Genomic DNA, 26,395 nt, shown 5'->3' with positions numbered 1-26,395 from the left:
AAGGTTAGTCTGATATTTTCTACAGTACGTCTTACTTAGCCTCGGTCCTGCTCCTGAAATTTCTCTGTTCTGGCAACTGAGTCTTGGGTGGGGCACGACACGCACCCTAATTCTCTCGCTCTCTCTCTCTCCCAATCTCTCCTTTCACCCTGGATTAGTTTCCTGGAACGCCGCGTTCCTTTTGAGTATTTACTATCGCCTTTTTGTTATTTTTTTTTTTGTGTTTATACCACACTCGTTTGGTGAAGGGGCGGACGGCTGGTTATCTGCACTACACCAAACTCAGTGTATGAGGCCTGGTTGTCTATCTATGTCTATGTCGATTGGGTAGGCTGCACTGAGATCCACTTCTATCGTTGTTGCATTCTATCAATCGGCCTTCTGGTCTCCCTGGCCTGCCACTGTCACCTGCCACTCGTTCTTTCTACTGGGAGCCTGTCCAACCTGGTCTCCTTCTTGCTTCAGTCACAGGCATGGGCGGGTTAGTTTGTAATTCCACCACAGAAGACCAGACCAGTATGTATCTTCCTGCCAACCCTATCCCAATCCAGCTCAGTTAGATGGCTAACCTGCAACCCACCCCGCAACTATTAGTTACCGAGGTCCCCTTGTGGAATGATGGCCTCACTTTCCACCACCTCTGTCTTATGATCAGCGGGTCTTTTGCCATCTTCGCTGCGGTGGTTTCGTTTGGATTGCTCATGAACCATGCGACACATTACTCCAAACCCATAGAGCAACGACAGTATGCCCTCATCATTCCTCCTTCTCTCTCCTCTCTATCCCTACCACTAACCCCCTCCCCTCAGCATCATCCGAATCATATGGATGCTCCCGATATACTCCTCCGTAGCATGGCTGAGCATCTACTACTACAAATCCTCCGTCTACTTCAACATCGTCGGCTACTGCTACGAAGCCTTCGCCATCTCCGCCTTCTTCACCCTGCTCTGCCAGTACATCGCGCCTGACCTGCACAGCCAGAAGGAGTACTTCCGGGCCATCACCCCCAAGAAGTGGATTTGGCCATTACCGTGGCTTCAGAAATGCAGCGGCGGTGAGAATGGCATCTGGAGGACTCCTCGGAGTGGGTTGACGTGGTTTAACGTAGGCATCGCTCACATCCTCCAGCGCTCTCATCAACCTCAGCACTAATCAGAATGTATAATTGTAGGTTATCTGGGTCGGTATCTTCCAGTACTGTCTCATGCGGGTCCTGATGACTATCATCGGCGTCATCACGCAGCATTTCGGCGTGTATTGCGAGGAGACGCTGAATCCTCAATTCGCTTATGTTTGGGTATAGTACCTCACTCCCTCTCCCCCCCATCCCCATCCCACCCGTGATTGCTTTACTAACAAATCCCTCTAGATCCTCGGCATCGACTGGATCGCCGTCTGCGTAGCCATGTACTGCCTGGTGCAGTTCTACGTGCAAATCAAAGAGACCATCAGCTCATACTCTCCCTTCATGAAACTTCTCTGCATCAAACTCGTCATTTTCCTTTCCTTCTGGCAGTCGGTTCGTCCATCAACCCCCTTCATCCCAAACACTTTCTCACTCCAACCCCCCTATTCCAGAGCATAATCAGCCTCCTCTGCGACATCGGCCTCATAACCGCCAACTCCAAAATCCAATCCCCAGACCTAACCGTCACCCTGCCCAACGTGCTCATCTGCATCGAAATGGCCCTCATCTCCATTCTCCACCTCTGGTCCTACCCATGGGAACCCTACACCAAACCCACCACCTCCCCCGACGACGACGACGACTACAACATGCCCCCCAAACCCCCCATGTACCAAGGCGGTCGCTGGGGTCTCCTCGCGCTAGTCGACTGCTTCAACCCGCTGGATCTGGTTCAAGCCATCGCGCGCAGTATTCGCTGGATGTTTGTCGGGAGGAAGTCGCGCACGCTGGATCCGAGTTATTTTGATGCCGGGGGACGTGGGGGTGCGAGTGGACTTGGACATGGGGGGATTGCCTTGCATGTTACCGATGTGGATGGTGATACGCGGACGCATATTCATGGTGGCGGTGGCGGTGGTGGTGGTGGATCTGCGACTGGTGTAGGAAAGGGGAGGACCGTGACGGGGAGGTATGGATCGATTGGTGATGAGGATGGGCGCGGGGGGTTGCTTTCTCATGCGGGGAATAGGGATTCGGCGGGGTCCGGGGTCGGGATGGAGATCCATGGGCTTCATGGGCTTCATGGGCATGAGGATGAGGAGATGGGGATGGGGACGAGGCCTGCCATGAGGGAATTTTTGTAGCAGGGTTTGGCATGGTTTTTCTTTTTTTTTTTTTTTTTTTCTTTTGGGAGAGAGAGCGCGGGGGGGGGAGGTTTGTTCGATTTGGTTTTTTGTGTCTGTCTAGCCGGCTTTGATATAGTATATAGATATAGATTATATTGCATTGCATTGCATTGCATGTATTGCTCATCTTAGTGAGGGAAGAAAATTACTAGGGACTGGGTGGGATCGCTGTGATAAATATGGAAGGGAGTAAAGATATAGAGTACTATGGCAGTCCCCGTCTCCGTCGACCTCAAAAGACAAGACAGTAGTAAAGACTGGGGAGACCAAGGCTATGAGGTACCAGCACTATTTCTATGCTACTGTACTACCCCATAGTGGTAAACTAAACAAGACAAACAGAATAAACTAAAAATGAAATTGTATCTGTGATGGTAATAGTAAGGTAAATGATACATGACGTCCGTCTATCCATCCCATGAGCCAGCCACGGTCAGATCTCGTTCATACGTACCTCACTCACATCCAAGCTCACATCCATACTGTCGTCCCCGAGCACATATCTGTCGTCGCGACATTCAATAGCCACCCACAATGTCCTTCATCCATAAATAACACCCCAAAGAAAACCCAAATCAAGTGCATTCAACACCTACGTCTCCCCTTTGTCCACAGTAATAAAAAAAAAGAATATGAGTCAAGTCTTCTTCACAGACAGCACCATGAACGCAAACAGTCGATACACGGCGATGATGCCAATAAGAATACCCACCCACTTGCCGGTACGGCCCGTCGCATACCCGTATTCATGGAGCACGCCGGAACCGCGAATCTTGCATTCGGTGGCCAGATCGGTCTGGTACATGCAAGTGCACCCCGAGGCGCAGTCGTAGATGCGGTCTTGGAATTCGTTGACCATCATGCCCTGGAAGACGTACGCCTGTTGTTGCATGTCAGTCGGCTGTGCGGTGCTTATTAGGATGCTCTGAGAATGATGCCTACCTGGTAATCAATGTAGTGGAACACGTATTTCCAAAATGGGTTCAGGATAGTTGGGGTGACGAGGAAGCCGCCGACGCTCATCCAGAGCCCGTTGGAAAAAGCGACGAGGGCAAGGGAAATGACAAAGTTGGGGAAGAGAGACGTCATGAACACGACGAGGGATTCAGCGGCGACGAGGTCGAGGAAGAGCCACATCACCCAGGTGAAGAAGGAGGCGGCCGTGGGGTTGAAGTTGGAGAGCCAGTACGAGATGATAGAGAAAAGGAGGGAAATGAGGACTATCCCGATAATATTAACAAAAGCTGGGCATGAAGTCAGAAAGAGAAAGGGACATACAGAGGAAGGGCAATCCGATGATGAAGTTGGAGAGTATGAAAGGAAGAGCGCCGTAGAGACCGTTGGCTCGTTCGCGGATGAAGGTCGCGCGGTCTTCCAGGAAGGCAGGGACGTAGGCAACGGCCATGAAGCTCATAAAAGCGGAACCAAAGAACTACTCATGTTAGCTAAGACTTAGAAGCGTGGATGATTGCTTACAATTGCATTGATGAAGGGCTGAATGTAGGCCTCTTGGGTGTGGAGACGCAGCCAGACGGTTCCCATCATGATGGCCAGTCCTAGATGGTCAGTGTGGCCTGGTAGAATGGGGAGGATCACTTACCCAGGTACATGACGATGCGAATGCCATATGCCACGACATCACGATAGCTTTTGATGAACAGGCGATGCAGGAGGGAAAGAGTAACGCTAAGCGTTCCCGGGTGGCCGAGCTGCTCGACATCGATCGTACTCGCTCCTTTCTCGGATGCTGTGAGCATCTGCGAGACCTGCCGACTCAGTAAAGTGCCGTTCGATGACAGTGACCAGCTTCTGTGGATTTGCTTGACTTGCTCTTCGGTAGTCTCCTGGTTGCTGCCGATGAAGTCGGAGCTGACAAGGTCAAGAATGAATTCAGCCGGGTTGGTGTTCGCAGGAATGGCATGTCCAATCTCCTGGAAGTATGCCGGAACGTCCGCGACAGCTCCATAGTAGCAGGTCTTTCCACCAGAGAGGAGCAGGAGTTTATCGAAGAGCTGGAACGTGAGTGACGACGGCTGATGAATACTGGCAATGATGATGAGCTAGAGATGTCAGCATTGCTTAAGTCATAGGACCTCACATTCATCATACATTATTCGCAACAGCCAACTTTTTGATGTAGGACACCACCTCGTAGCTAGCCGTCGAATCCAGCCCACTGGTCGGCTCATCCAGGAACAGGATCTTGGGGGAGGTCATGAGCTGACTCGCCACGCTGACCCGGCGTTTCTGACCACCGCTGATGCCCTTGCGGATGGGAGTGCCGACGAGCGAGGAAGCCTGATTCTGAATGCCAAATGCCTGCAGCAAAGATTCGATGCGTTCCTTCCTCTGAGACTTGGTCACCGTGCTACTCGTATTAGCATCGCACGCATCCACCAGAATGGACAAACATACCCCGGCAAAGCGAGATCCGCGGCAAACTTGAGAGTCTCGCGCACGGTCAACGATCCGATCAGCGCATCCTCCTGCTCAACATACGAGGAGAGCCGCCCAAAGGTGCCATTGTCGATCTCCGCCCCGTTCACGTAGCAGGCTCCGGTAGTTTTTGCGCCGGAGGAGGCCGATCGACGCGCCAGGACGTTGAGGAGGGTCGTCTTGCCGCATCCCGAAGGGCCCATCAGAGCGACCAGCTCTCCTGTAGTTGCGAGGACCGTGAGTGTCTATTTGGATATCATGCCCGTTCTGGGAACCAACCTTGCTGGACGGAGCCGGTGATGCCATGGATGAGATCCCGGGGCTGTTTGGAGCTGCGGTCCTTGACAGTAACAGTGAGATCGCGCCAGGCAAACCCCTGGACTGCATCGTTCCGGAAGTACTGATGTGACTCGTTGCGCTCGATATCGAAGCTGTGGGCCATGGCCATGGTGGTGCGCCCCATCGGCAGGGTCGGTCTTGAAGTCACAGCAGGAGCAAAGGAAGAAGCAGAAGCAAGATGAAGTATGAGCTCAGAGCCAAAAAAAGGATCACCACTTCCAGTCCAAACCAGTCATCGGGATGGTACTTATAGGATATGGATAAATAAATGGTCGCCGATTCTGGCGGGGAACAGACGGGTGAGGAGGAAGAGAAGGGGGGGGAGAAGAGGAGGGAGCAACGAAGAAAATAGTCGGAGGCGAGCAAGCAGTAGACCCCGATCGGTCCTGAGGCATTCACCGTCCGTGTGGTGGAGGCCTGGAGGCCATCCAGACTTCTCCCGCTTCTCTCATTTCCTCTCTCTTTCACTTCCTCATCCAACAACTTCAGGTCCCCGAACCCCGAACACCCACGCGTTCTCCGTCAGACGCCGTCCCCCCTGCGGGGATCTTACCCACCTGAAACCTTTTTCCTCGCCGTCCGACGGGGTCTGTATTCATCGCGATAACTCTATCTCCCCCAGGTGTGGCGAGGCCCACGGATCTCCTTGTGCCATCCCCGCCCGCTGGGCACGATGGACACAATGAACGCCCAAAAAAGCAAACACGAGACCGCTAATCCACAACCGCCTGGCCCGGTGCTGCACCGGAACAATAGTCCGCTGGGAGGTCGCAACGTGCGCCCAGCCAGGGAATTTCAGGTCGTATTCCAGCAGGTCAGCCTCCTGCCATTGGTGGTGGCCAGGGCCGATCGCCAGCTTCCTTAAATCCCTCCAGGGTAGTCATGCTTCCTTCACTCATAGTGTCCTATTTCTATTTACCCGAGCTGAAATCAGTGAAGCTCAGCTGAGCGCAACCAGCCTTCCTGCACTGACCTCTGGTGACTCGCGAACCATTCATCCTTCTGAGACACAATCTCCCCGATCCGATAGTTTCACAGCCCCGGGGCTGGGAGCTCCTGTCCTCTCACCGCTGCCACAAGTTTGCTCTCGGTAGGGAATCCATACTTGATCAAGATCTACAGCAACTGATACCTTGTTTGAGTTCCTGGTCACTCCGGGCAAACCCAGGGATGGATTTTCCCCAGACGCTGTAGACGCGTCGTTTGGGGAGAATTACTTCACCTGCTGAATGCAAACAAACAATCACATCCAGATGACACTACTGCCTCTCACTCCTCGTCACGTCTTGTGTAACAGCGGCGGAGGATCCACACGTTGTCTGGCTTTTTCCTCAGTCTGTCAGACATCCAGCCAGGGCTATCCTTGACCATGCAGGCAGATAGACAGGCATCACACACTGCCCAGTATGACAACACAGTAATATTGGCTTGCGCAAGGAGATTAGGTTCGGTTCGGTTCGGTTCGATGCGCAAGCGTTTGTGGAAGCTTGAGTTTGAGGATATACTACTATCCGCCCTAACGGGGAAAACGTTGGGGGAACAGGAGGCACCGAAATCAATTCACAGTATTGCTGACCTTCAGACCGCTCAATATATATTGAGAGATCTTTGGCTCTGCGTTCTAATGCAGTGGGACGTGTTGCAGATACGGTGGTACAGGTGTGATTTCGGACGCAGCTGGAAGGATCCCGCTGCCTTGCCCAAGTCGGGATGTAGCCGCTGGAGCAGTCCCGATGTGAATGTGTTCGGCCGAAGTGTCTTAGTACGGAGGTAAGTAGATACTTAGGTCCACAAACACGCTGTGTGTGTAGTGTCATGGTCTAGTTCTTGGACGTCTACTGTGGCCTGACAAAAATTGGATTGCCTAGATCCGACTTGATATTCTATTGCTCAAGAAACACTCCCGATAAAATTAAAGACATTAATACGACCCGAACAGGTCAGAGCCAAGAAAGAGACCATCCCTCACAAACACACCAGTGGAATCGAGCGAGTCATTTAGTCGCTGCAAGAAGCACCCGAGGGAACGTTCTTGCACTTGCTGCTCTTCTTGCCGCCGGTGACGTCAACACCGCTCCAGGTCCAGTCGGAGCAGCTGCCGGAGCCGCAGAGGATGTAGATATCGGTGGCAGAGCTCTCAACAGTGCCGGTGACCTTCTCGAAGGTGATGTCCTCAACCTTGACACCGTTGGTGGGGGTGCCGGTGGGGCTACCGTTCTCATAGTCCTGCTCGACAACGATGCCATAATCGGTGATGCCGGAAAGGGTGATATCCTCGAATTTGACGTTCTCAACGGTGCCGGTGGCGTCGTAAACGGTCTTGATGCGGACACCATTCTGGGAGTCGACAACCTTGGAGTTGGAGATGGTCACGCTGCTGACGGTGTTGTCGCTGCGGCCGCCGACGGAGCCAATGGAGAGACCGTGGCCGCCGGAGCAGTAGCCGTTGGTGAAGGTGATGTGCTGCAAGACTTAGCCATTGGATCTCCAAATAAGTAGCTAACAGTCTAGTTACTTACCTCACCCGAGTTGATGGCCAGGCAGTCGTCCTGGTTGTAGACGATGGCACCGTCGATGGTGATGTAGGTACTCTCACCAATGTCGAAGGCATCGGTGTTGTGGCCCTTGCTGGTACCGGCGGAGTTGTCAATGGTCACATCGGTGATGGTCAGGTGCTCAGCCTCGATGCTGAAGGCCTGGACGGGGGTGTTATAGATCTTGAGGCCGGTGATGCTGGACTCATCGAGCTTGTGGGCCTTGAAGAACTTGGGCTTGGTCTTGCCGCCGTTGCTGCCCTTGCCATCCCACCAACGGGAGCCGTCGCAGTTGATCTTGGCGCCGGAGGCCTGCTTGACGGTGATATCGGTACCGGACATGGAGATCAGGGGGCCCTCCCACTCCTCATAGCCGAAGGTGGTCTCGCCCTCGAAGATGACCTGTGGATGTTAGTGGAGGATTCGCCCATTGGGTAGGCTGTTGACGTACGGTGGTTCCGGTCTTGAGGTCAGTCAGGTCGAGGGTCTCACCAGCGGGGACCTCGATGTTATCCAGAGTGATAGTCGTGCAGGAGGACTTGCCCGACTTGGCGGCAGAGGCCGAGGTGAAGGTGCAAGAACGCTTGTCGAGAGGGACAGCAGCGGCCAGCGCAGCGCCCATGGTGGCGGCCACGAGGGAGGTCTGAACGAAATGCATGATGAAAGAGTGAATAAGCCTGGATCAACCGGACGGGATTAAAGAAAGACTAGCTGGGGTGGTAAGGAAAAGAGAGAGTGAGAGAGATGGAGAAGGTAGTGATGGGAGGATGGCTCGCGGGTATATGTAGTTTTTGGACGCCTCCATGCAATCCATGCGATGCCTGCGATCCATTGTGGCGGAGAGACATCGGCAGATTGTCTCTGGGCTGGTCCTGACTGAGACGACGCCGACCTTGGTCGAGACATAATACGATGTTCGACGGCGGTTTGAGAATAGAAATGAGGGGGCTCTAGACTGACGACGCTAAACTGAATCGCGAACAGGGTCTGGCCGTCTGACGCTGGTGGGCGGAGGAGGCAGCATGGCCATGCAGCATGCCGTTGTTCGAACGGTTCGAGGCAGTCAGGGCTTTTCCCCACTTAGCGTCGTTTAGGCATTTTAGGCACCGAGGTTTTCTCTTTTCGGTTCCCTCCCGAGAGTGAGACACACCCTCGTTATTTCCTTCACCAGCCCACTTTCACTACTGTGCTCACTACTGTTAACTCCTGCTGCTACACACGGTGGCAGAGGCCTGGACCAGGTGGGTTTGTGCGGAAATCCTCGACACCACACCCGGTCAGCCCTACTCGGGTCACCCGAACCATCCGGCATGTCACAGCAGAATCTTCGCCCAACAACAGCCTCAACCACAATACCATACCAAGCGTCCTGCCACTCACAGCTAGATTCGCTAGTCGAAGCTAGCCAGAAACACCGATTGACAGCTCTTCACCAAAAGCAAGCTTAATCACGCCGTTCCAGCACATGCAAGCCACTTAGGCAACCAGCTGGGTGCACTGGATCCATCCAATATGAATTATAAACGGGGCTCTTTCCAAACCAGCTTAACGTCTCTCGGCAAACCTGGTTGGCGGGGACTACCGGAATTCACACATCCTCTGCCCTCCTGAGTCCCGATATTATGTCTGAGCCAGAGCCTAGGAGGAGCTGACACTGAGGGGTGGGATATCTACGCCCGGCCAGCGGCGGATGCCTGGATGAAATTGGACTCAGGGACTGTCTCCACTCTCCACCGCAGACTTATCAAAGCTTCAGTCGGTGTCAACTTGGCGGCCTTGGCGTCCCTGATGAGAGTGAGACATTGCCCCGGGTGCCTTGGCTATGAGTTTTGCCGCTGGGTGTCTGATGGGGTGCCTGCAGGACCACCGTCCGTCGTCAAAATAATGCGATGTTTAATATCTGTAGCACTCCGGGTGAATGCCATCCCAACGCTGGCTTTGTTGGTGGTTCACCACGGGTATTGTGAATGGATACAGACGGCCCTTTCCGTGCTGTCTGGGTGTGTACCGTGGGACTAGGAGCGTAGATAAGAACGGTTTGCTAAGGACGACAGATTTTCTATCAAAGCCACCATCATGATTCATTGACAGTGAAGTCTGACAACCTCACAGGCCTCGAGACGAGGGTGGCGGACAGATAACAATGTCTATATTGACTACCTATACCCGGTTCTATTAATCTTCTATTGTCAGACTAACACGTCTAGTCTGGTCGAGATGCCGCTTACTCAGGCGCCACAATACTTTGATTAATTCGCAGATTCGTCCTGGGTGCTTCTTTCACTCGGGGCAAATTAAATGACATATGCACAACCCGGTATTCGATGTGCTTTGTTACTAGAAAAATGCCATTGGCTAAGGGTTGAAGTACCGGTCAATGATGGCATTGCTAGTCCTCGGGGAGGAACTGCCGTCTGGATGGGGCTGGAATGATGTGGGATTCTGTTGGTTTCTAGAGGATCTCCCGTTTGGGTGTGAAGGTTCCTCGACTGTGTTTTATCAGTGATTAAAGACTGGGTGAAATTGCAGTTGCCAATTGCAACTGTCACTTGCAACTCTAAATCCTATCGTGCTAGGTCATACCTCCCTGGATGTTGCACATCTGTGAGTCTGCATCTCTATCTGTCTTGGCCTCAAGGGTGATCGTTTAAAGGTTGAACCTCTGTTGAACAATACACCCTAGTAGGAAATCAGGGGTCCCTATGCTAGAATAATCCTTGATTGCTCGTGCACGAGAGACCGAAATACCCCCGATATCCTCTTTTGAACTTCCCCCCTATCAACCCATCATACAATCGACATCAGAACAACAGCCCATCGGCATCTGCCTCCTCTACCATGCTCCACGGCACTAACAAACTATCGGTGAGAGACTAAATAGAATACCCCCTGGCTACAATATAATTCCACCGGGTTAAACCAACAAAATCACTACGGAACCGTAAAAAGTTAAGCTCCTTACTATCCTGCTATTCTTCGTAGCCATACCCATGCCCACTCACCTCCTCCAATCCCCGCCTAATCTAAATCCCAGTTTCTCGCCCGAGAACAACTCAAGCCTTTCTCCCTACCTACCTCCCTGCCTACCTACCCATCGGGCTTCCCACCAAGCTTCTAGATACACTAGGCAATAGGCATAGCATATCTACCAAAAACCCAAGCAGCCCCCTCCCCTTAATTAGATAGTTCGAAACCAAAAGCCCAGCCCCCCGCTCTACGCGAATCGCTACCCATCAAACCCTAATCTCCATAAGAACGGCGTCTACAAAGTTCCCTTAAGCCCAATACTAGTATCATAGACACCGAGGTAGGTATACGGAGTAGACACATAGACACATATGATATCGGTGACCACTGACCACTGACCACTGACCAGTATCTATCAATTGCATCTGTTGTTGGCACTCTGGTCGATCGTTGCCCGATTTGCGCGGCGAGCCAGGGACCAAAACCAACTAAAAAATGGTGGCCGACCGAAAAGCCGATTCGTGAACGGGACGGCGATGGTCGCCGTTCTTCGTTCTTGGATCTGCGAGCCTTGGCTCGGGCTTGACGGAGGACGGGGATGAGGGGACTCCGATGTCCGATGGCCTTCCTGTTCTATGTTCTGTTGCCATGTTGTTACTGTTTGGTTGAAGATGGAGATGGAGATTGGGGTTGAGGTTGATGGATGGGGAAGGAGGCGTGATTATGTGGGTTTTGGCTTTGGTTTTGGTTTTGTTTTTTCGGCTGACTACTACAAAGTAACTAACCAACTACTAGTTGAAGATACTGGGTTGTGGGGTGTTGTGTCACAATAGGCTTTTGTCGCTCTTTGTTTCTTTGTTTCTCTCTCTCTCTTTCTTTTTCCTTTTTTTTTTTTTTTTTTTTGTAACGAACTTCGATAGGTATAGAGAATAATTGTCTAAAAATTTCTGCTCTATATTATGATATATTACATTATATTGTGGGCAAAATAATTAAAAAGAATTGTCGTGAGGTAGAACCGGGTGATACCGTGACTTGAACTGGGAGAAATATATATCTGCGTAGTGTTTCTTTTCCTTCATAGGACATTCCTGTCAAGTGAACCACCAGATCGATCAAGGAATACTAAATATAATCAAGCAGAAGTAAAAAGAAGTACCTACAGTGAACACAAATTCTGAATTAGACTTATTTTTGGATACTATCTGATAGTATAACGGTGAATCGTGTCCAAGGTCGGATACGCCCAACTAGGAAATACACCCCCTCACTCAGTCACAATATTTGTGAGATTGCCATGCTGAACTCATCTGGGAGATTTTTCTCCATAGACTTTCATTTCTTGACTCGGATACTCGGATACACGGATGTAACCACATCTACTCAGTGGGCAGAGAATAAGAGAGAAAAAAAATAGCCACAGCTTAGAAAGAATATATATGCATCCAAACATGACTATCTATCAAACAACCCAGTCATAAATCATCAGATCGTACGCATCCAAAGCAACTTTTGATTTCCCGTAACCCCAAGTGTGATAGATCCTAGAAATAAGGGATGTTGAGAAGAGAAAAACAAGGGCGAATTGCTCATTTCTTCTTGCGAGCCGACCCAGACACAAGTTTTTTCTTCAAGTGCTTGGGCATCTTGTTGGCACGCTGCTCCCGCTTCTCCTCCTTGACCTTCTGCTTGTGGTCGCGCTTGGAGTCCTTGTCCTCGAACCGCTTGCCGCGAGGGGGTTTCGGCGCGAACGGATCGTGCTCCTCGGAGTCGGATCCGTCGACGGACACGCCGCCGCTGGCATCGGAGCCGGCGTCGCTCGCGTCATCGTCGGCCGGTGCGGGCTTCTTGCTCCCCGCAAGAAGGTCCCGGTAAACAAGGTCATCGCCCTTTCCGGCACGCACCTGCTCGGCGTCGCGCTCGAAATCGTACACCTGCTCCAGCGTCTGGGGGATGTACTGCTGACGGAAGACGGCGGCGTCGACGTCGGTTTGCTCGTCCTCGGCCTTCTCCCCACGCGTGGCGTAGAGGTGCTCGATTGCCTCGAGCATGGGCTCGGCCGGGGTGGCCATGGTCGGGCCTTCGCTGGAGATAACGAATTCGAAGATAGCCCGCTCGCTCAGAATGTCGACGTTCTTGCGGCGGAAGAAGTCGTTGACGTTCTTGATATCCATGCGCAGGAATTCCAGACTGCGCGGGTGCTCGTGTTCCACACTTTGACTGACATCGATGATGTGGAGCTTGTTCTTGTGGTAGAGCATGTTGTACTCACTCAGATCGGCGTGGACCAGGTGGCAGGTTTGATACATCACGCGCATGTAGCCGAGCAGCTCCAGGTAGATCTCGCGCCACTTGGCCTCCGGGTCGGGGACATCAAACTCGACGTCCTTCAGCCGGGGAGCGGCGACACCCTTCGAGCTTCCGACGAAGCCCATGACCAGGACGTGGAGACGCAGGTGAATGGGCTCGGGACACGGAATTCCGGCCGCGTAAAGTCTGCGCAAGTTGCGCATTTCCTTCTCCGCCCACAGCTTCACCATGGCGCGGTTGTTGCTCTTGCTGTATCCCTGTCGGAATCGGAACTCGCCGGTCACGTACTTGTCACGGTCCTTGAACACCAGGATGCTGGTCTTGTAGACCTTGATGGCACGGTGCAGCGGGGTGTCTTCGCCGTCCGGGTACGAGATGGAGTAGTAGACGTTGGCTTCCTTACCAGTGGATAGACATCCGTGAATCTCGGAGACAATCTCGCGGTTGATCATCTGCAGCAGGATCATTCGTGTGCGGGGATCCAGGACCTGCTCGGAGGTCGCCCTGTCGGCACGGTCACCGCCACGGTCACCACGCGCTGCCAGTCCCGATTGTGTGTCATCAAGGCGAATCTTGCCGGCGTGTTTCGTCAAAGACTTAATCTGATCGTCGACCGAGGCATGTGTGTTCACGGTGGGCTTCTGCACGTTTGTCTTGGGGAGCGTCCATTTGGGGGCGTTGGGGTCCGCAGCGACCTCGTTCGTTTTGCGCTGGCGGTTGTACGCTTTTGTGAGGTCGGCGGGGTTGGAGGAGCTGAAGTCTTCCTCATCAAGGTCCTCTTCGAAGATATCGTCGTAGTAGTCGTCCCCCTCCTCTTCTTCGTTTTCCTGTGCGGCAGAGTCTTGCCCCGCCATGGCGGGGAGAGAGCCATCTTCCTTCACATATCCCTGATTCGGGATGTACGTGTGCGACGGATCCATACCATCGGCCAGACCCGATGCCTGCGCATCCGAATTTGAAGCAGCCATGGCCAAAGTGAAGGATTCGGACTGAGGGGTTGAGGAAGCAGCGAGTGGAGGACTGAAAAAAAAGGCGGGTACCTTGGGCGGCCCAGAGCCGGGGCTGACCGCCCGGCAGAACCCCGCCGGGCGGAACGCGCGCGAGACGAAAGAACTACGCGTGCCTCGAGGTCTCCGTCGCATGTCCGCTCGTCCTCCAGATCAGCTTCACCCCCCCCCCCCCCTGATTCTCATCTTCGGCGCCTCCTCCATCCCTCGCCGACTGATAACCCCCTCCGCCAGGGCGTAGGCTCCTGTTATCTCCCAGCCCTGGGCGCGTGATGACTGGGTTGTTGTGACTGCCCTCTGCCCTCATTCGTGTCGCGCGTACCTCGTCAAGATGTACGTCAAACAGATTATCATCCAAGGCTTTAAAAGGTGCGTTACGCTGGTCGCGGACTGTGTTGGGAGACTGTGCCGGACGTGTGTCGGCTAACGGGAACCGCTTTTAGCTACAAGGACCAAACGGTCATCGAACCTTTCTCTCCCAAACACAATGTGATCGTGGGTCGCAATGGTTCCGGGAAGAGTAACTTCTTCGCGGCCATTCGCTTCGTCCTTAGTGATGCCTACACTCACCTGGGTCGAGAGGAGCGTCAGGCTCTTCTTCACGTGCGTCTTCTGCGAACAGGCTCCCCGCTTAGACTGACAACATGACAGGAAGGTTCCGGGTCGGCGGTGATGTCGGCTTACGTGGAGATCATTTTCGACAACTCGGACGATCGGTTCCCCACGGGAAAGCCGGAAGTCGTCCTCCGCCGGACCATCGGGTTGAAGAAAGACGAATACACGCTTGACCGCAAGAACGCTACCAAGTCCGATGTTATGAACCTCCTCGAATCCGCCGGCTTTTCCCGCTCGAATCCCTACTACATTGTCCCGCAAGGTCGAGTGACGGCGTTGACCAACATGAAGGACTCCGAACGGCTCATCTTGCTGAAGGAAGTCGCGGGAACCCAGGTGTATGAGGCCCGCCGCGCGGAATCCCTGAAGATCATGCACGAAACGAACAACAAGCGAGGCAAGATTGACGAGCTACTGGATTTCATCAACGAGCGTCTTGCAGAACTCGAGGAAGAAAAGGACGAACTGCGGAGCTACCAGGACAAGGACAAGGAGCGCCGGTGCCTGGAATATACGATCTACTCCCGCGAACAGCATGAAATCTCCAGCTTCCTGGATAGCCTTGAAGAGCAGAGACAGACCGGTGTTGAGGATACGGATCTTAACCGGGACCGCTTCATCCAGGGCGAGAAAGAGATGGCCCAGATCGATGCCGAAATCGCGGAATGCAAGCAGCAGATCGAATTCTTGAAGGTTGACAAAGCCCAGCTAGAGGACGAGCGTCGCGAAGCCTCAAAGTCCCTAGCACAGGTTGAGCTGCAAGCCAAATCGCTATCGGACAACCAATCCGCCGCCCATGCTCAGAAGATCCGCCGAGACGAAGACCTGAAGGCTGTCCAGGACGCGATTCAGGAGCGCGAGACAGAGCTGGAAGAGCTTATGCCTCGGTTCAACGCGGCCAAAGACCAGGAAGATGCAGTCAAAGCGCAACTCACCGAGGCGGAAACTGCACGCCAACGACTGTATGCCAAGCAGGGTCGCAACTCCCGCTTCAGGAACAAGAGTGAGCGCGACAAGTGGCTACAGGCTGAAATTAAGGACAACTACACGTCCATATCCACCGTGCAAGGTGTGATGGCACAGACTCAAGAGGATATTCGGGAGTTTGAAAACGACATCGCTGTGTTGGAGCCGGAGATTGAACGTCTGCGCTTGCAGATCGATGGCAGAGGTGATACCATCCAGTCTGTCGAGCAGCAGGTTCAAGCTGCGAAAGATGAGAGAGATCGGCTCATGGACCAGAGAAAGTAAGTCTCCTTTCTTATTCATAGCTCAGTTGATTCTTGGCGGCTTCATACTGACTACTTTCAGGGAGCTCTGGAGAGAAGAGGCCAAGCTGGATTCAATCCTGTCGAATGCTTCGAACGAAGTAGAGCGGGCAGAGCGCAACCTGTCCCATATGATGGACCACAACACGAGTCGGGGAATTGCAGCTGTCCGGAGAATCAAGCGTCAGTATAACCTCGAGGGGGTGTATGGTACTCTATCCGAACTGTTCGAGGTCAGCGACAGATACCGCACATCCGTCGAAGTCACCGCAGGTCAGAGTTTGTTCCACTATGTCGTCGATACCGACGAGACCGCGACGAAGGTTCTGGAGATCCTCCAACAGGAGAAAGCAGGCCGAGTCACATTCATGCCGTTGAACCGACTGCGATCTAAGCCGATTAACATGCCCCGAGCGAGCGACACGATCCCCATGATCGAGAAGCTTCAGTACGACCGCAAATACGAAAAGGCCTTCATGCACGTGTTTGGCAAGACCATTATCTGCCCCAACCTGCAGGTCGCTTCGCAGTATGCCCGGAGCCACGGTGTCAACGCAATCACACCGGAGGGTGATCGTTCGGACAAGAGGGGTGCCCTTACCGGTGGTTTTCACGACTCGCGACAGTCCCGCCTCGATGCAGTGAAAAACCTGTCGAAGTGGAGGGATGAGTTTGAGACAAAAAAGAGCCGTGGGGTGGAGATCAGGAAAGAGCTGGAAACCTTGGATCAACTCATCACCAAATCAGTCGGTGAGCTACAGAAGTTGGAGCAACAGAGACACCAGGTGCAGAACAGCAGCGGGCCCATGCGACAAGAGCTGCGGGCCAAGCGCGACCTCCTCCAAAAGAAGATCGACGGCCTAGACGCTAAGAGGCGCGCAATCCGCAACATCGAAAGCAATCTCGCCGCGTTGACTGATCAAGTGAAGGCATTTGAGGCGGAACTGTCCTCGGCGTTCCAGAAGGCGCTCAGCAACGAGGAAGAAACACGCTTAGACACCCTCAACAACACGGCCCAAGACCTCCGTCGGCAGTACCAGGAGCTTTCTAGCCAACGCAGTGAGCTCGAGGCACGAAAGTCGATCCTCGAGGTCGAACTGCGGGAGAACCTCAACCCGCGCCTTGACCAGCTTGTCGGGCAGGACATTGACATGGCGGAGGACGACAGCCAAGGCAACCTCAAGGAGACGCAACGTGAAATGAAGCGCCTCAACAAGGCCCTGGACAAGCTTGGCCAGCGTCTCCAACAGGTTGACGACTCCATCGACCAAGCGAACGGTCGTGTGGGCGAGCTCCAACAGAGGAACGCCGAAACCCGACGGGAGATGGAAGAACTGGCGAAGTCGATCGAGAAGCACCAGCGTCGCATGGAGAAGAGCATGCAGAAGAAGGCCGCATTGAGCAAGCAAGCCGGTGAATGTGCCGCCAACATCCGAGACCTGGGAGTCCTTCCCGACGAGGCGTTCACCAAGTACAAAAACACGGAAACGAACGCCGTGGTCAAGAAGCTCCACAAAGTCAACGAGGGCCTGAAGAAGTACTCCCACGTCAACAAGAAGGCGTTCGAGCAGTACAACAGTTTCACCAAGCAGCGCGAGGCGCTGACGAGCCGGCGAAGCGAACTCGAAGCCTCGGAGAAGTCGATTGAGGATCTCATCAACGTTCTCGATCAACGCAAGGACGAGGCTATCGAGCGAACCTTCAAGCAGGTGTCTCGCGAGTTCCACAACGTCTTCGAAAAGCTCGTCCCCGCTGGCCGTGGACGCCTGATCATCCAGCGGAAGACCGACCACGCCGCGCGGCAGGCGGATGACCTCGAGTCCGAGGACGAGGAGGCGCGGCAAAGCGTCGAGAACTACATCGGCGTCGGAATCAGCGTCAGCTTCAACAGCAAACATGACGACCAGCAGCGTATCCAGCAACTCAGTGGTGGACAAAAGAGTGAGTTTATTCATGATCCATTTGGCAATATTCATGCTAATCAACCATATCAGGTCTCTGCGCCCTTGCCCTGGTCTTTGCCATCCAGGCGTGTGACCCGGCGCCCTTCTACCTGTTCGACGAGATCGACGCCAACCTCGACGCGCAATACCGTACCGCAGTGGCGCAGATGCTGAAGTCGATCTCGGACTCGACCAACGGCCAATTCATCTGCACAACCTTCCGGCCGGAGATGCTGCACGTGGCTGAGAAATGCTACGGAGTCAGTTTCCGGCAGAAGGCCAGTACGATCGACGTGGTGTCGCGGGAAGAGGCGCTGAAGTTTGTGGAAGAGCAGAAGTCGTGATGTTCCTCCTGGGTAATGATACGAACGGGTGCAGGCGTATTTGATGGTCATGTTTTCTTCTTTTTTTTTTTATTCCGACTTGCCTTCTGATGTTGAATGTATGGTGCGTTGCCTGGGAAGCTTTTTCTGAGGCGTGGCTGTTTCTGTTCTCTGTACCCTAACGATCGGTCCGGCCGGTCTGGTCGGTGCAATGTTCGAGATTCCCAATCTTAAGTTTGATGATTCTACTTTACTTACTACTACTCACTTACTCTTTACTCATTTCTCACTCACTCCTTGCTCACTTCTTATTTACTCCTCACTCTAACTCTCTTCTATGTAGTATCCTTGCCTATCTGTAGGACTTCCCCCCTCCCCTTACACCCCCAAAAGACTCGATCAATCAGTGCCTCGGCGGCCCCTCCCCCGTCCACTCCCACAACAACTCCTCCGGCACATCCCTAACCAAAACATGAACGTGCTCCAAACTCCTCACACTCTGCAGCGCCGTCCAATTCTTAAACCAGAGCACGCGATCCCCCGCATCCCCATCCCCATCCGCATCAGCAATCCGCGCCACAAATGTCCGCTGCACAAACCCCTCAATCAACGCCCTCGACTCATCCGTCACATCCCCGTTCTCCTCCTTCACCGCCACAGGCGTCCGCAGCCACACGACCAGGTGCGTGATGCCGGGACTCATCCCGTACGGCCAGTCGTTGCGCAGGATCTTGTAGTCGGATGGGTCGGCGAAGGGGGTGGGATTTTTGAAGGGGGTGGGGAGGGGCCATCCTAGGCGCTGTTTACAGATGTAGTTGGTTATTGTGCCATACTTTAGTTTGGTTTCTTTGGACCATGCGAGGTAGCGGAGGAGGTCGGACGGTTTGCGTTTTAGGATCCCGAGGTCGTTGCGGGCTGGTTGGTGGGGGGGAGTGTTAGATTATGGTTGTGGTTGTGGTTGTGGTTGTGGTTGTGGGGGAGAGGAGGGGGTGGATATGGATGGGAGGGGTGTGAGGGGGATGGAATGCGGAACGGACGGGAAGTAGATGGATATCGGGTAGAGATGGAGCGGGAGATGGAGATGAAGATCAGGATGGGATGGATGGCAGGAATGGAAGCGCGGGTGAGTGAAGTGGGGAGATGGAGATGAGGGGTAAGTTGGAGAGAAAGACCGAGGTATGGAATGGTTCACATTTTTGGGGCTCAGGGGATGGGGGGAGTAAAATGGTAGGAACAGGCACAGGAACAGGGCCGGAGACAGAGACAGGGCCAGGAACCTACCGATGATGGACTTGAGGTCCTCCCAGTCATGCAGAATGAACTCCTCGTCGGTCTGCGCGAGGACCTGACGGTCGACCTCGGTCAGGTTGAAGGCGGGCGGTTCTTCCTCGGGCCTCATGGCTGGTAAAGGGTGGGATCTCGGGATTCTTGCTCGAGATGGGGAAAGTTTTCGAGGGAGATAGCCGTTGAGGGCCTAGTCTAGTCTAGGCAGAAGAGGAGGAGGAGGAGGAGGAGGAGGAGGAGGAGGAGGAGGAACAGAAGCAGGACTCGGGCTGAGAGCGGAAATGTTTACCCCAGGAAAGCAGATCCCCAACGGGGCTGGATTCCGCGCGGGTGTGTTGGCATCAATCCTCTAGAGCGGAATCCACCCTTATCTTGAAACGCTCTCTACCATACATCTATTTCAACATTGACTCATTACGTGGGAGACCTAATCCACTACAAATACTGTGCCTTGGTCACTCACTCAACTTATGATGAGTGTTGACAGGACCCTACAGTGCACCTGCATACTACCCAATTAGGGCTAGTGTCAGACAATACAGTACAGACAGTGTGATCATCAGTTGACACCCCTTTGACTTCTGCAACATTTCCTCTTCCAAATACCGTTTAGCGCCTGGAAAGTATAACTGAATTCGGTAAGAAATCATGATCTAGCAACACCTTATCCTCGTGATCTGATATTATTCTGACCTGTCAAGATTAACACTACCTGGATCAGCGGGCACTAACCCCCATTAGGATAGCGGGAGAGTCCCATTATTCAGTCGGACTGTGTGGACTGTGAGTGTGGATAGGGTCCCCTGAACCGACCGATCAGTCGACACCCCGTGACCGGCGGCCGAAAGTGCCGACCCTCGCGTCCTCAACACTCATCACTCAACTTATTCTTACCTTCGTCTTCCTTCTCTGTTACCTCTCCCATCCCCCTCCTCTCACCATGAGGTATGTTACTGTTTCCTCTTCCTCTCCATGTCATTGATAAGTTAAGTAAGCTAATTGGTCACAATGTTAGTGCTTTCTCCTCTGAGAACATCAGCGGGGCCTACGTGCCCTCCGCCCTCTTTGTCGCCGGTACCTACTTCTTCAAGAAGGAGTTGACTCCCTTCGCCTTCGCTCTGGCCGCCATTCTGATCAGCTACAAGCTTTTCAGCAACAGTACGTATCCCCCCCCCCCCCCCCCCCCACCAGCGGATGGTCCTCAGTCCGCGACATAGCGCCAGCATGCCCGTCAATACTCGGTCGTATGACAGCTCCGAGACTGACCGCTCAACCTTCAGAGACCAGAAAGGTACTCAACCCCGGCGAGTTTCAGGACTTTACCCTGCAGAAGAAGACCGACATCTCCCACAATGTGACCGTCTACCGCTTTGCTCTGCCCCGTCCCACCGATATCCTCGGTCTGCCCATCGGTCAGCACATCTCTCTCGCCGCCACCATTGAGGGCCAACCTAAGGAGGTTGTGCGCTCCTACACCCCCATCTCCTCCGACAACGAGGCCGGCTACTTCGACCTGCTCGTCAAGGCCTACCCCCAGGGTAACATCTCCAAGTACTTGACCACCCTGCAGGTTGGCCAGACCATGAAGGTCCGTGGCCCCAAGGGTGCCATGGTTTACACCCCCAACCTGTGCCGTCACATCGGCATGATTGCCGGTGGTACCGGTATCACTCCCATGCTCCAGATCATCAAGGCCATTGTCCGCAACCGCCCCCGCAACGGCGGCAACGATACCACTCAGGTTGACCTGATCTTCGCCAACGTGAACCCCGATGACATCCTGCTTAAGGACGAACTGGAGCAGCTGGCCCAGGAGGACGATGGATTCCGCATCTACTACGTGCTCAACAACCCTCCCGAGGGCTGGACCGGTGGTGTCGGCTTCGTGACCCCGGATATGATCAAGGTATGTCTTGATTTTAAAGTTGCTTCATCCCCCGCTAATCACTCCCAGGAACACCTCCCCGCCCCTGCCAGCGACATCAAGGTTCTGCTCTGCGGCCCCCCTCCCATGGTCAGCGCGATGAAGAAGGCCACCGAGTCTCTCGGATACACCAAGGCCCGCCCCGTCAGCAAGCTCGAGGACCAGATCTTCTGCTTTTAAACAACTTCTTCGGTGAATTGGGGGTGAGACGGAGGTGGCATAGACTGCGCCTGTGTCAGGATCGGGGTAATTGATAGATTGTCGATAGAATGCCCACGGCAGGCCCAGTTGGTCACTGAGGCGTGATGTACGGTATCATGAGTTAATGCGAAAAGACCAGACCTTCAGGAGGATACATGCAAACAGACGCCAGATGTACAGCAGCGCATATCAATCGATTAACGCGCAGCGCGCGGGTTCGACACTACTATTACTAGATATTCATCCATGCATTAATTACGTCCATCAAGCACTTCCGCCATCGACTCCACCATTGCTAGGAATTTCTCCCGGTACTCGTCTGCGGTCGTCGTAATCGTCATGGGCCCCTGTCTCCCAATGGCATTGAAGGTTTGCACGACTCCCGTCATAGCCTGCGCATGAAGTTTATGTCTCGCCCAGAAGAAATCCAGCACCACGGCGCGATACTTCCAGCGGCCATCCGCCGACGTCACCCCAACGCGCCACGGGATCTTCCTCCCCACCACATCCGGGGCAGAGTCCGCCGGGAACCGCACCAGGAAGAGAGAGTAATCCACGGCGTTGGACGCCTGCAAAAGCCCCGTATCTTCCTCGAGCACCCGCTTCAACGCCGCATACTCCCCCGCCGTCAGTCGGATCTTATCGTCGAATTGGCCTCCGACTTTCCGCAACGTATCCTCACTGACCAACGGCTCCGGCACCAGATCTCGCTCCGGGTAGAAATAATCGACCGGCTTCAGGTCGTACGTCTCCCATTTATCTGCGGCCGGATCCTCATCCTTCCCGTACAGCACGTTGTCCATGATGATGTGATGGGCTGGGGTGCTGCCTACGAGACTCCCGATCGTGGCGTACGGCGCGTACAGGTAGTCGGTGATCCATACGAGCAGGGAAGAAGGATGGGCGGTCATGTACTCGTAGTAGGGCTCGAGGAGGTCGTCGCGGAAGAAGGAATGCTCGAAGTGTCGTGGGAGGCTCTTGACGAGGAACTTGCCGTTGGAGGTGGTGAAGAATGTCTGGTATATTTCCATCAGGACCGTCAACCCCACAATCCGTCAATAGAGGAGAGGAAGGAAGGGAAATAAGAGGAAGAGATTAGAGAAAAGTGAGATGAAAAGCAAAGAAAGCGAGAGCCCTACTGATCCAGACATCCCCAGATCGCCTATCAACTTCAACGGGACCGTCTTGTTCTCATTCCGAAAACTGGCCTTGTACTCGGCCTCATCGATCTCCCAGACTCCATCACGCAGTGTCTGGAATAGGGTGCTTCGGTAGCGGAAGAGCTTGATGTAGAAGAGGGTAAAGAAGGCGAGGATCCGGCCGATAAGGGTCTTGCGGAAGGTGGCGGGGTCGCGGAAGAGGGCGAGCTGGATGGATTTGGAGAGGGCCGTCTGGCGACGGGGACCCATTGTTAGGGGGAGGTGTATTCGATGTACATGGTAGGTAATCGTCAGGTTGTTGGAGGGGTGGTTCTGGGGATGGTTCGAGGAGTGACGTCAGGGATGTCAGGGATGTCTGGGATGTCAGGACGGAGAGAGTCACATGACTGGAGATAGGGTTGCGGATCAGGGCTGAGGAGGTCAGGTGGGTGGTGTGGCCCGTGACACACCGCCCGGGCAGTATTGGGGGTGCCCGATTGAGTCACAGGCCAGCAGAAAGAGAGAGAAAAAAAAAAAAGGTTCGCCTCGCAGCCTTCTTCGGATCTTCCCCTCCATTGATGGGTCGTGTGCTGAGACTAAGCGGGGCTCGGCCATTTTGCAACGCCATTTTCCAGACCCTCCAGCCATCTCGTCTACCACCGACTCGCTTTCCTTGCCTCCGCGGTGTCGTCTCTCCCCCCCCTTCAATTATTCTCCGGCGTTCGTCGTTTTCCACCACCAACATCACCAAGACCGCCGCTGCTGCCGCCATGACGTCCGCCGCCGACCTCGCTGTCTCCGTTGAGGGGCTCACCCTTCACTCCACCTCCGAGACCTCCAAGTTCCCCAACTGCTACCCCTCCCTCAACCCCGTCGACATCTACCGCGAGCACATCGCTGAGAAGCTGGGCGAGGCCACCGGCATCGACGCCGAGAAGATCTTCACCCGCCTGGCATGGACGAATTCGCTGGACAAGGGTGACTTGTTGTTGCCGGTACGCGATCAGTACCCGCCGGACTGGCTTTTATATCGCATCGCGAGTGACTAACGGACACGGTTCGTGTAGGTCCCCTCGCTGCAGATCAAGAAGAACCCCCAGGAGCTGTGCAAGGAGCTCGCTGAGAAGTTCCCCGAGTCCGACCTCGTCCTCCCCCCCGTTCCCTTCGGCGTCCACCTGCAGTTCTTCTTCAAGCCCGAGCCCCTCACCTCCACCGTTGTCCGCCGCATCCTGAAGGAGAAGTCCACCTTCGGTACCAACGGTAACCAGGGTCTGCGCGATCCTGCCGACGCCTCCAAGGGTCGCAAGAAGATCATCGTCGAGTTCTCCTCCCCCAACATCGCCAAGCCCTTCCATGCCGGTCATCTGCGCAGTACCATCATTGGAGGTTTCCTGGCCAACCTGTACACCGTCATGGGATGGGACGTCGTCAAGATGAACTACCTCGGTGACTGGGGTAAGCAGTACGGTCTGCTGGCCAACGGCTTCAAGATGTTCGGTGACGAGGAGGCCCTCACCAAGGACCCCATCAACCACCTGTTCGACGTCTACGTCAAGATCAATGGCATTGTCAGCCAGCAGGAGGGCCCCATCAAGGAGCTCAAGGAGCAGATCAAGGCCAAGAAGGAGAAGGGCGAGGACGTTGCGGAGCAGGAGCAGGAGCTCGCCAAGCTCGTCGATGCCAGCGAGGACGAGAGCGCCCGTCGCTACTTCAAGAGCATGGAGGACGGCAGCCAGGACGCCCTTGCGCTGTGGCGCCGGTTCCGTGATCTCAGTATCCAGAAGTACAGACAGACCTACGCCCGTCTGAACATCGACTTCGACGTCTACTCTGGCGAGTCTCAGATCAAGCAGGAGAGCATGAGCAACGCCTACCAGATGATGGAGAAGGCCGGTGTGTCCGAGAAGTCCGAGGGTGCCGTCATCGTCGACTTTACCAAGCATGGCGCCAAGAAGCTCGGCAAGGCCATCATTGTCCGCAAGGACGGTACTCCCCTGTACCTGACCCGTGATATCGGTGCCATCATGGAGCGTGACGAGACCTACAAGTTCGACAAGATGATCTACGTCGTGGCCATGCAGCAGGATCTCCACCTGGCCCAGCTCTTCAAGATCACCGAGCTCATGGGCCTGAAGGACCTGGCCGGCCGCTGCCAGCACGTCAACTTCGGCATGGTCCGCGGTATGAGCACCCGTAAGGGAACCGTCAAGTTCCTGGATGACATCCTCCGCGATGTGCGCGACAAGATGCACGAGGTCATGAAGAAGAACAACGAGAAGTACGAGCAGGTCGCGGATCCCGAGGGCACCGCCGACATCCTGGGTATGTCCTCCGTCATGGTGCAGGACATGACTGGCAAGCGGTAAGCCTCCCCCTCTTCCATACATCCAAAGTCACCAACTAACAACCGCAGTATCAACGGCTACGATTTCAACCTGGACGCCATGACCTCCTTCGAGGGCGACACCGGTCCGTACCTGCAGTACGCCCACGCCCGTCTCTGCTCCATCGTGCGCAAGTCCGGCCTGAACGTCGAGGAGCTCGACTCCGCCAACCTCGACCTGCTGACCGAGACGCACGCCGCCGACCTCGCGCGTATGCTCGCCCAGTGGCCCGACGTCCTGCTCAACACCACCAAGACCCTCGAGCCCACCACCATCCTCACCTACCTGTTCCGCATGACCCACGTCCTCAGCTCCAGCTACGACGTCCTGAAGGTCGTCGGCAGCGAGCCCGAGCTCAAAAAGGCCCGTATGGCCCTGTACGAGTCCGCCCGCCAGGTCCTGCACAACGGTATGCGTGTGTTGGGTCTTAGCCCTGTGGCCCGGTATGTTTTCCCTTCCTCTTTCTTTCTTCCTTCCTTCAATCAACATCAATCTGTGATGAATCTTTGATTTAATTCTTATGAACCACACTAACCCTTTCTTCCTCTATAGCATGTAAATAAAAAGCGAAGACACGAAAATTTTTGTTATAGTTTTTTTTATAGGAATACCAAGCATTGTTTCAGCTTCGGCATCAGCCTTTGTATACTCCTATCCTCTTTCCCCCCCCCTCATTTCTGGTATAGTGTAGTATAGTATACTGTTAAATTCGCTGGATTGCTTTGAACATTTCCTTTGAGAAATGGGAATGGCCGATCCTTGATTATATCCCACCGCTGTCTTTCTTCAACACCCAGTTCCTAAATCGGCCTAGCACGATGACAGTCTAACCCTGTTCAGGTAAATAATGTGTCGTCCAATGACTCCGTCAGAAAACTGTGAGTTTTTGGTATACCGATCGGTGATTCTATGCGTGTATCGAGATTGAACTTGCCTAGACGGATAGGTAAATGTACTTACTGTGTGTAGGCAGGTACAGATCGGGTTGAACTCGCTACGTGTGGGCAGTTGGTAGTTGGTAGTTTAACTTCATTCTACAAGCAGGTTGACTTGAACATCGGTAGGAGCAGGTTTGGCTGCGTAGTCACCTAGGTAGGCAGGCACCCAGGCACCCAGGCAGCCCTACAAGGTGTGGAAGCAACTGGATCGTGTTACAGGATGTACTATATCCTCTCCTTCAGGAAAAAGGGTTTCGGCACAAGGAATGAGAGTGACCCTCTGTACTCACTCAGATAGGAAGTTAGCTATTCATTTTGCTGGGGTTGAGTTGTAAGATAGTATACTCCGTACCGCCGTGCTAATTTGTCAGATACTCCACCAATGAAATAATGGGGTATGGGAACAGGTATGCTGGGACTGTTGTCCGTCGTAGGTTAGTAATATGAGGGAGAGAGGGAGGACTGGT

General features: G+C 54.0%; 9 protein-coding genes across 9 annotated transcripts; 4 read left to right on the top strand and 5 right to left on the bottom strand.

The window, feature by feature from the left end:
* Nucleotides 1-473: 473 nt before the first annotated feature.
* Nucleotides 474-2,274, top strand: BO70DRAFT_342752 (OSTA/TMEM184 family protein; the record flags this gene model as incomplete). The annotated part of the gene is made up of 6 exons (XM_025541386.1): nucleotides 474-516; nucleotides 595-745; nucleotides 810-1,107; nucleotides 1,175-1,300; nucleotides 1,373-1,522; nucleotides 1,582-2,274. 6 exons carry the CDS (start codon nucleotides 474-476, stop codon nucleotides 2,272-2,274), a joined length of 1,461 nt encoding a protein of 486 aa, XP_025396287.1.
* A 416-nt stretch (nucleotides 2,275-2,690) lies between these two features.
* BO70DRAFT_365095 (putative ABC transporter) lies at nucleotides 2,691-5,377 on the bottom strand. The gene is made up of 8 exons (XM_025543980.1): nucleotides 5,032-5,377; nucleotides 4,732-4,972; nucleotides 4,426-4,684; nucleotides 3,917-4,376; nucleotides 3,793-3,872; nucleotides 3,595-3,748; nucleotides 3,259-3,536; nucleotides 2,691-3,196 (listed from the first exon to the last, which is right to left on the bottom strand). The coding sequence occupies exons 1-8, from the start codon at nucleotides 5,198-5,200 to the stop codon at nucleotides 2,954-2,956; spliced, it is 1,884 nt and encodes a 627-aa protein (XP_025396286.1). The 5' UTR covers nucleotides 5,201-5,377; the 3' UTR covers nucleotides 2,691-2,953.
* Nucleotides 5,378-6,998: 1,621 nt separating this feature from the next.
* Nucleotides 6,999-8,429, bottom strand: BO70DRAFT_121094 (glycoside hydrolase family 28 protein). The gene is made up of 3 exons (XM_025537952.1): nucleotides 8,077-8,429; nucleotides 7,611-8,027; nucleotides 6,999-7,554 (listed from the first exon to the last, which is right to left on the bottom strand). The coding sequence occupies exons 1-3, from the start codon at nucleotides 8,281-8,283 to the stop codon at nucleotides 7,090-7,092; spliced, it is 1,089 nt and encodes a 362-aa protein (XP_025396285.1). The 5' UTR covers nucleotides 8,284-8,429; the 3' UTR covers nucleotides 6,999-7,089.
* Nucleotides 8,430-11,993: 3,564 nt separating this feature from the next.
* On the bottom strand, nucleotides 11,994-13,888 carry BO70DRAFT_365092 (serine/threonine-protein kinase RIO1). Its single transcript, XM_025543979.1, has one exon. The coding sequence runs from the start codon at nucleotides 13,868-13,870 to the stop codon at nucleotides 12,182-12,184; it is 1,689 nt and encodes a 562-aa protein (XP_025396284.1). The 5' UTR covers nucleotides 13,871-13,888; the 3' UTR covers nucleotides 11,994-12,181.
* Nucleotides 13,889-14,084: 196 nt separating this feature from the next.
* Nucleotides 14,085-18,305, top strand: BO70DRAFT_121058 (chromosome segregation protein SMC). The gene is made up of 5 exons (XM_025537951.1): nucleotides 14,085-14,278; nucleotides 14,353-14,512; nucleotides 14,561-15,771; nucleotides 15,836-17,733; nucleotides 17,787-18,305. Exons 1-5 carry the CDS (start codon nucleotides 14,241-14,243, stop codon nucleotides 18,077-18,079), a joined length of 3,600 nt encoding a protein of 1,199 aa, XP_025396283.1. The 5' UTR covers nucleotides 14,085-14,240; the 3' UTR covers nucleotides 18,080-18,305.
* A 32-nt stretch (nucleotides 18,306-18,337) lies between these two features.
* BO70DRAFT_365091 (GIG1 family protein) lies at nucleotides 18,338-19,578 on the bottom strand. Its single transcript, XM_025543978.1, has 2 exons — nucleotides 19,340-19,578; nucleotides 18,338-18,973 (listed from the first exon to the last, which is right to left on the bottom strand). The coding sequence occupies exons 1-2, from the start codon at nucleotides 19,455-19,457 to the stop codon at nucleotides 18,462-18,464; spliced, it is 630 nt and encodes a 209-aa protein (XP_025396282.1). The 5' UTR covers nucleotides 19,458-19,578; the 3' UTR covers nucleotides 18,338-18,461.
* Nucleotides 19,579-20,240: 662 nt separating this feature from the next.
* BO70DRAFT_365090 (cytochrome b5 reductase family protein) lies at nucleotides 20,241-21,745 on the top strand. Its single transcript, XM_025543977.1, has 4 exons — nucleotides 20,241-20,287; nucleotides 20,358-20,500; nucleotides 20,623-21,248; nucleotides 21,297-21,745. The coding sequence occupies exons 1-4, from the start codon at nucleotides 20,283-20,285 to the stop codon at nucleotides 21,444-21,446; spliced, it is 924 nt and encodes a 307-aa protein (XP_025396281.1). The 5' UTR covers nucleotides 20,241-20,282; the 3' UTR covers nucleotides 21,447-21,745.
* Nucleotides 21,616-22,946, bottom strand: BO70DRAFT_382007 (phosphatidylinositol phosphate kinase family protein). Its single transcript, XM_025545510.1, has 2 exons — nucleotides 22,607-22,946; nucleotides 21,616-22,483 (listed from the first exon to the last, which is right to left on the bottom strand). Exons 1-2 carry the CDS (start codon nucleotides 22,874-22,876, stop codon nucleotides 21,719-21,721), a joined length of 1,035 nt encoding a protein of 344 aa, XP_025396280.1. The 5' UTR covers nucleotides 22,877-22,946; the 3' UTR covers nucleotides 21,616-21,718.
* A 430-nt stretch (nucleotides 22,947-23,376) lies between these two features.
* BO70DRAFT_355315 (arginine--tRNA ligase) lies at nucleotides 23,377-25,549 on the top strand (the record flags this gene model as incomplete). Its single annotated transcript, XM_025541899.1, has 4 exons — nucleotides 23,377-23,601; nucleotides 23,674-24,968; nucleotides 25,020-25,433; nucleotides 25,543-25,549. 4 exons carry the CDS (start codon nucleotides 23,377-23,379, stop codon nucleotides 25,547-25,549), a joined length of 1,941 nt encoding a protein of 646 aa, XP_025396279.1.
* Between the last annotated feature and the right edge of the window lie 846 nt (nucleotides 25,550-26,395).

The sequence above is a fragment of the Aspergillus heteromorphus genome (assembly GCF_003184545.1).
Source record: "Aspergillus heteromorphus CBS 117.55 chromosome Unknown BO70scaffold_27, whole genome shotgun sequence".
Classification (NCBI taxonomy): Eukaryota; Fungi; Ascomycota; class Eurotiomycetes; order Eurotiales; family Aspergillaceae; genus Aspergillus; species Aspergillus heteromorphus.
The sequence above is the reverse complement of the archived record's forward strand: the minus strand, read 5'-3'. Positions and strand labels throughout refer to the sequence as shown.

Bases quoted from the DNA above. Each gene is read 5' to 3' on its own strand.
- BO70DRAFT_365095 (XM_025543980.1), bottom strand. From the start codon at position 5,200: ATGGCCATGGCCCACAGCTTCGATATCGAGCGCAACGAGTCACATCAG. The intron at 3,537-3,594 runs GTATGTCCCTTT...TTATCGGGATAG, and splicing joins CATCGGATTGCCCTTCCTCT to TCCTCATTTCCCTCCTTTTC. The intron at 3,197-3,258 runs GTAGGCATCATT...ATGCAACAACAG, and splicing joins TCCACTACATTGATTACCAG to GCGTACGTCTTCCAGGGCAT.
- BO70DRAFT_121094 (XM_025537952.1), bottom strand. From the start codon at position 8,283: ATGCATTTCGTTCAGACCTCCCTCGTGGCCGCCACCATGGGCGCTGCG. The intron at 8,028-8,076 runs GTACGTCAACAG...TAACATCCACAG, and splicing joins ACCTCAAGACCGGAACCACC to GTCATCTTCGAGGGCGAGAC. The intron at 7,555-7,610 runs GTAAGTAACTAG...TAAGTCTTGCAG, and splicing joins TGGCCATCAACTCGGGTGAG to CACATCACCTTCACCAACGG.
- BO70DRAFT_365092 (XM_025543979.1), bottom strand. From the start codon at position 13,870: ATGGCTGCTTCAAATTCGGATGCGCAGGCATCGGGTCTGGCCGATGGT.
- BO70DRAFT_121058 (XM_025537951.1), top strand. From the start codon at position 14,241: ATGTACGTCAAACAGATTATCATCCAAGGCTTTAAAAG. The intron at 14,279-14,352 runs GTGCGTTACGCT...AACCGCTTTTAG, and splicing joins ATCATCCAAGGCTTTAAAAG to CTACAAGGACCAAACGGTCA. The intron at 15,772-15,835 runs GTAAGTCTCCTT...GACTACTTTCAG, and splicing joins CGGCTCATGGACCAGAGAAA to GGAGCTCTGGAGAGAAGAGG.
- BO70DRAFT_365091 (XM_025543978.1), bottom strand. From the start codon at position 19,457: ATGAGGCCCGAGGAAGAACCGCCCGCCTTCAACCTGACCGAGGTCGAC. The intron at 18,974-19,339 runs GTAGGTTCCTGG...CCCACCAACCAG, and splicing joins GGACCTCAAGTCCATCATCG to CCCGCAACGACCTCGGGATC.
- BO70DRAFT_365090 (XM_025543977.1), top strand. The intron at 20,501-20,622 runs GTACGTATCCCC...CTCAACCTTCAG, and splicing joins CTACAAGCTTTTCAGCAACA to AGACCAGAAAGGTACTCAAC. The intron at 21,249-21,296 runs GTATGTCTTGAT...AATCACTCCCAG, and splicing joins TGACCCCGGATATGATCAAG to GAACACCTCCCCGCCCCTGC.
- BO70DRAFT_382007 (XM_025545510.1), bottom strand. From the start codon at position 22,876: ATGGGTCCCCGTCGCCAGACGGCCCTCTCCAAATCCATCCAGCTCGCC. The intron at 22,484-22,606 runs GTAGGGCTCTCG...GAAATATACCAG, and splicing joins ATCTGGGGATGTCTGGATCA to ACATTCTTCACCACCTCCAA.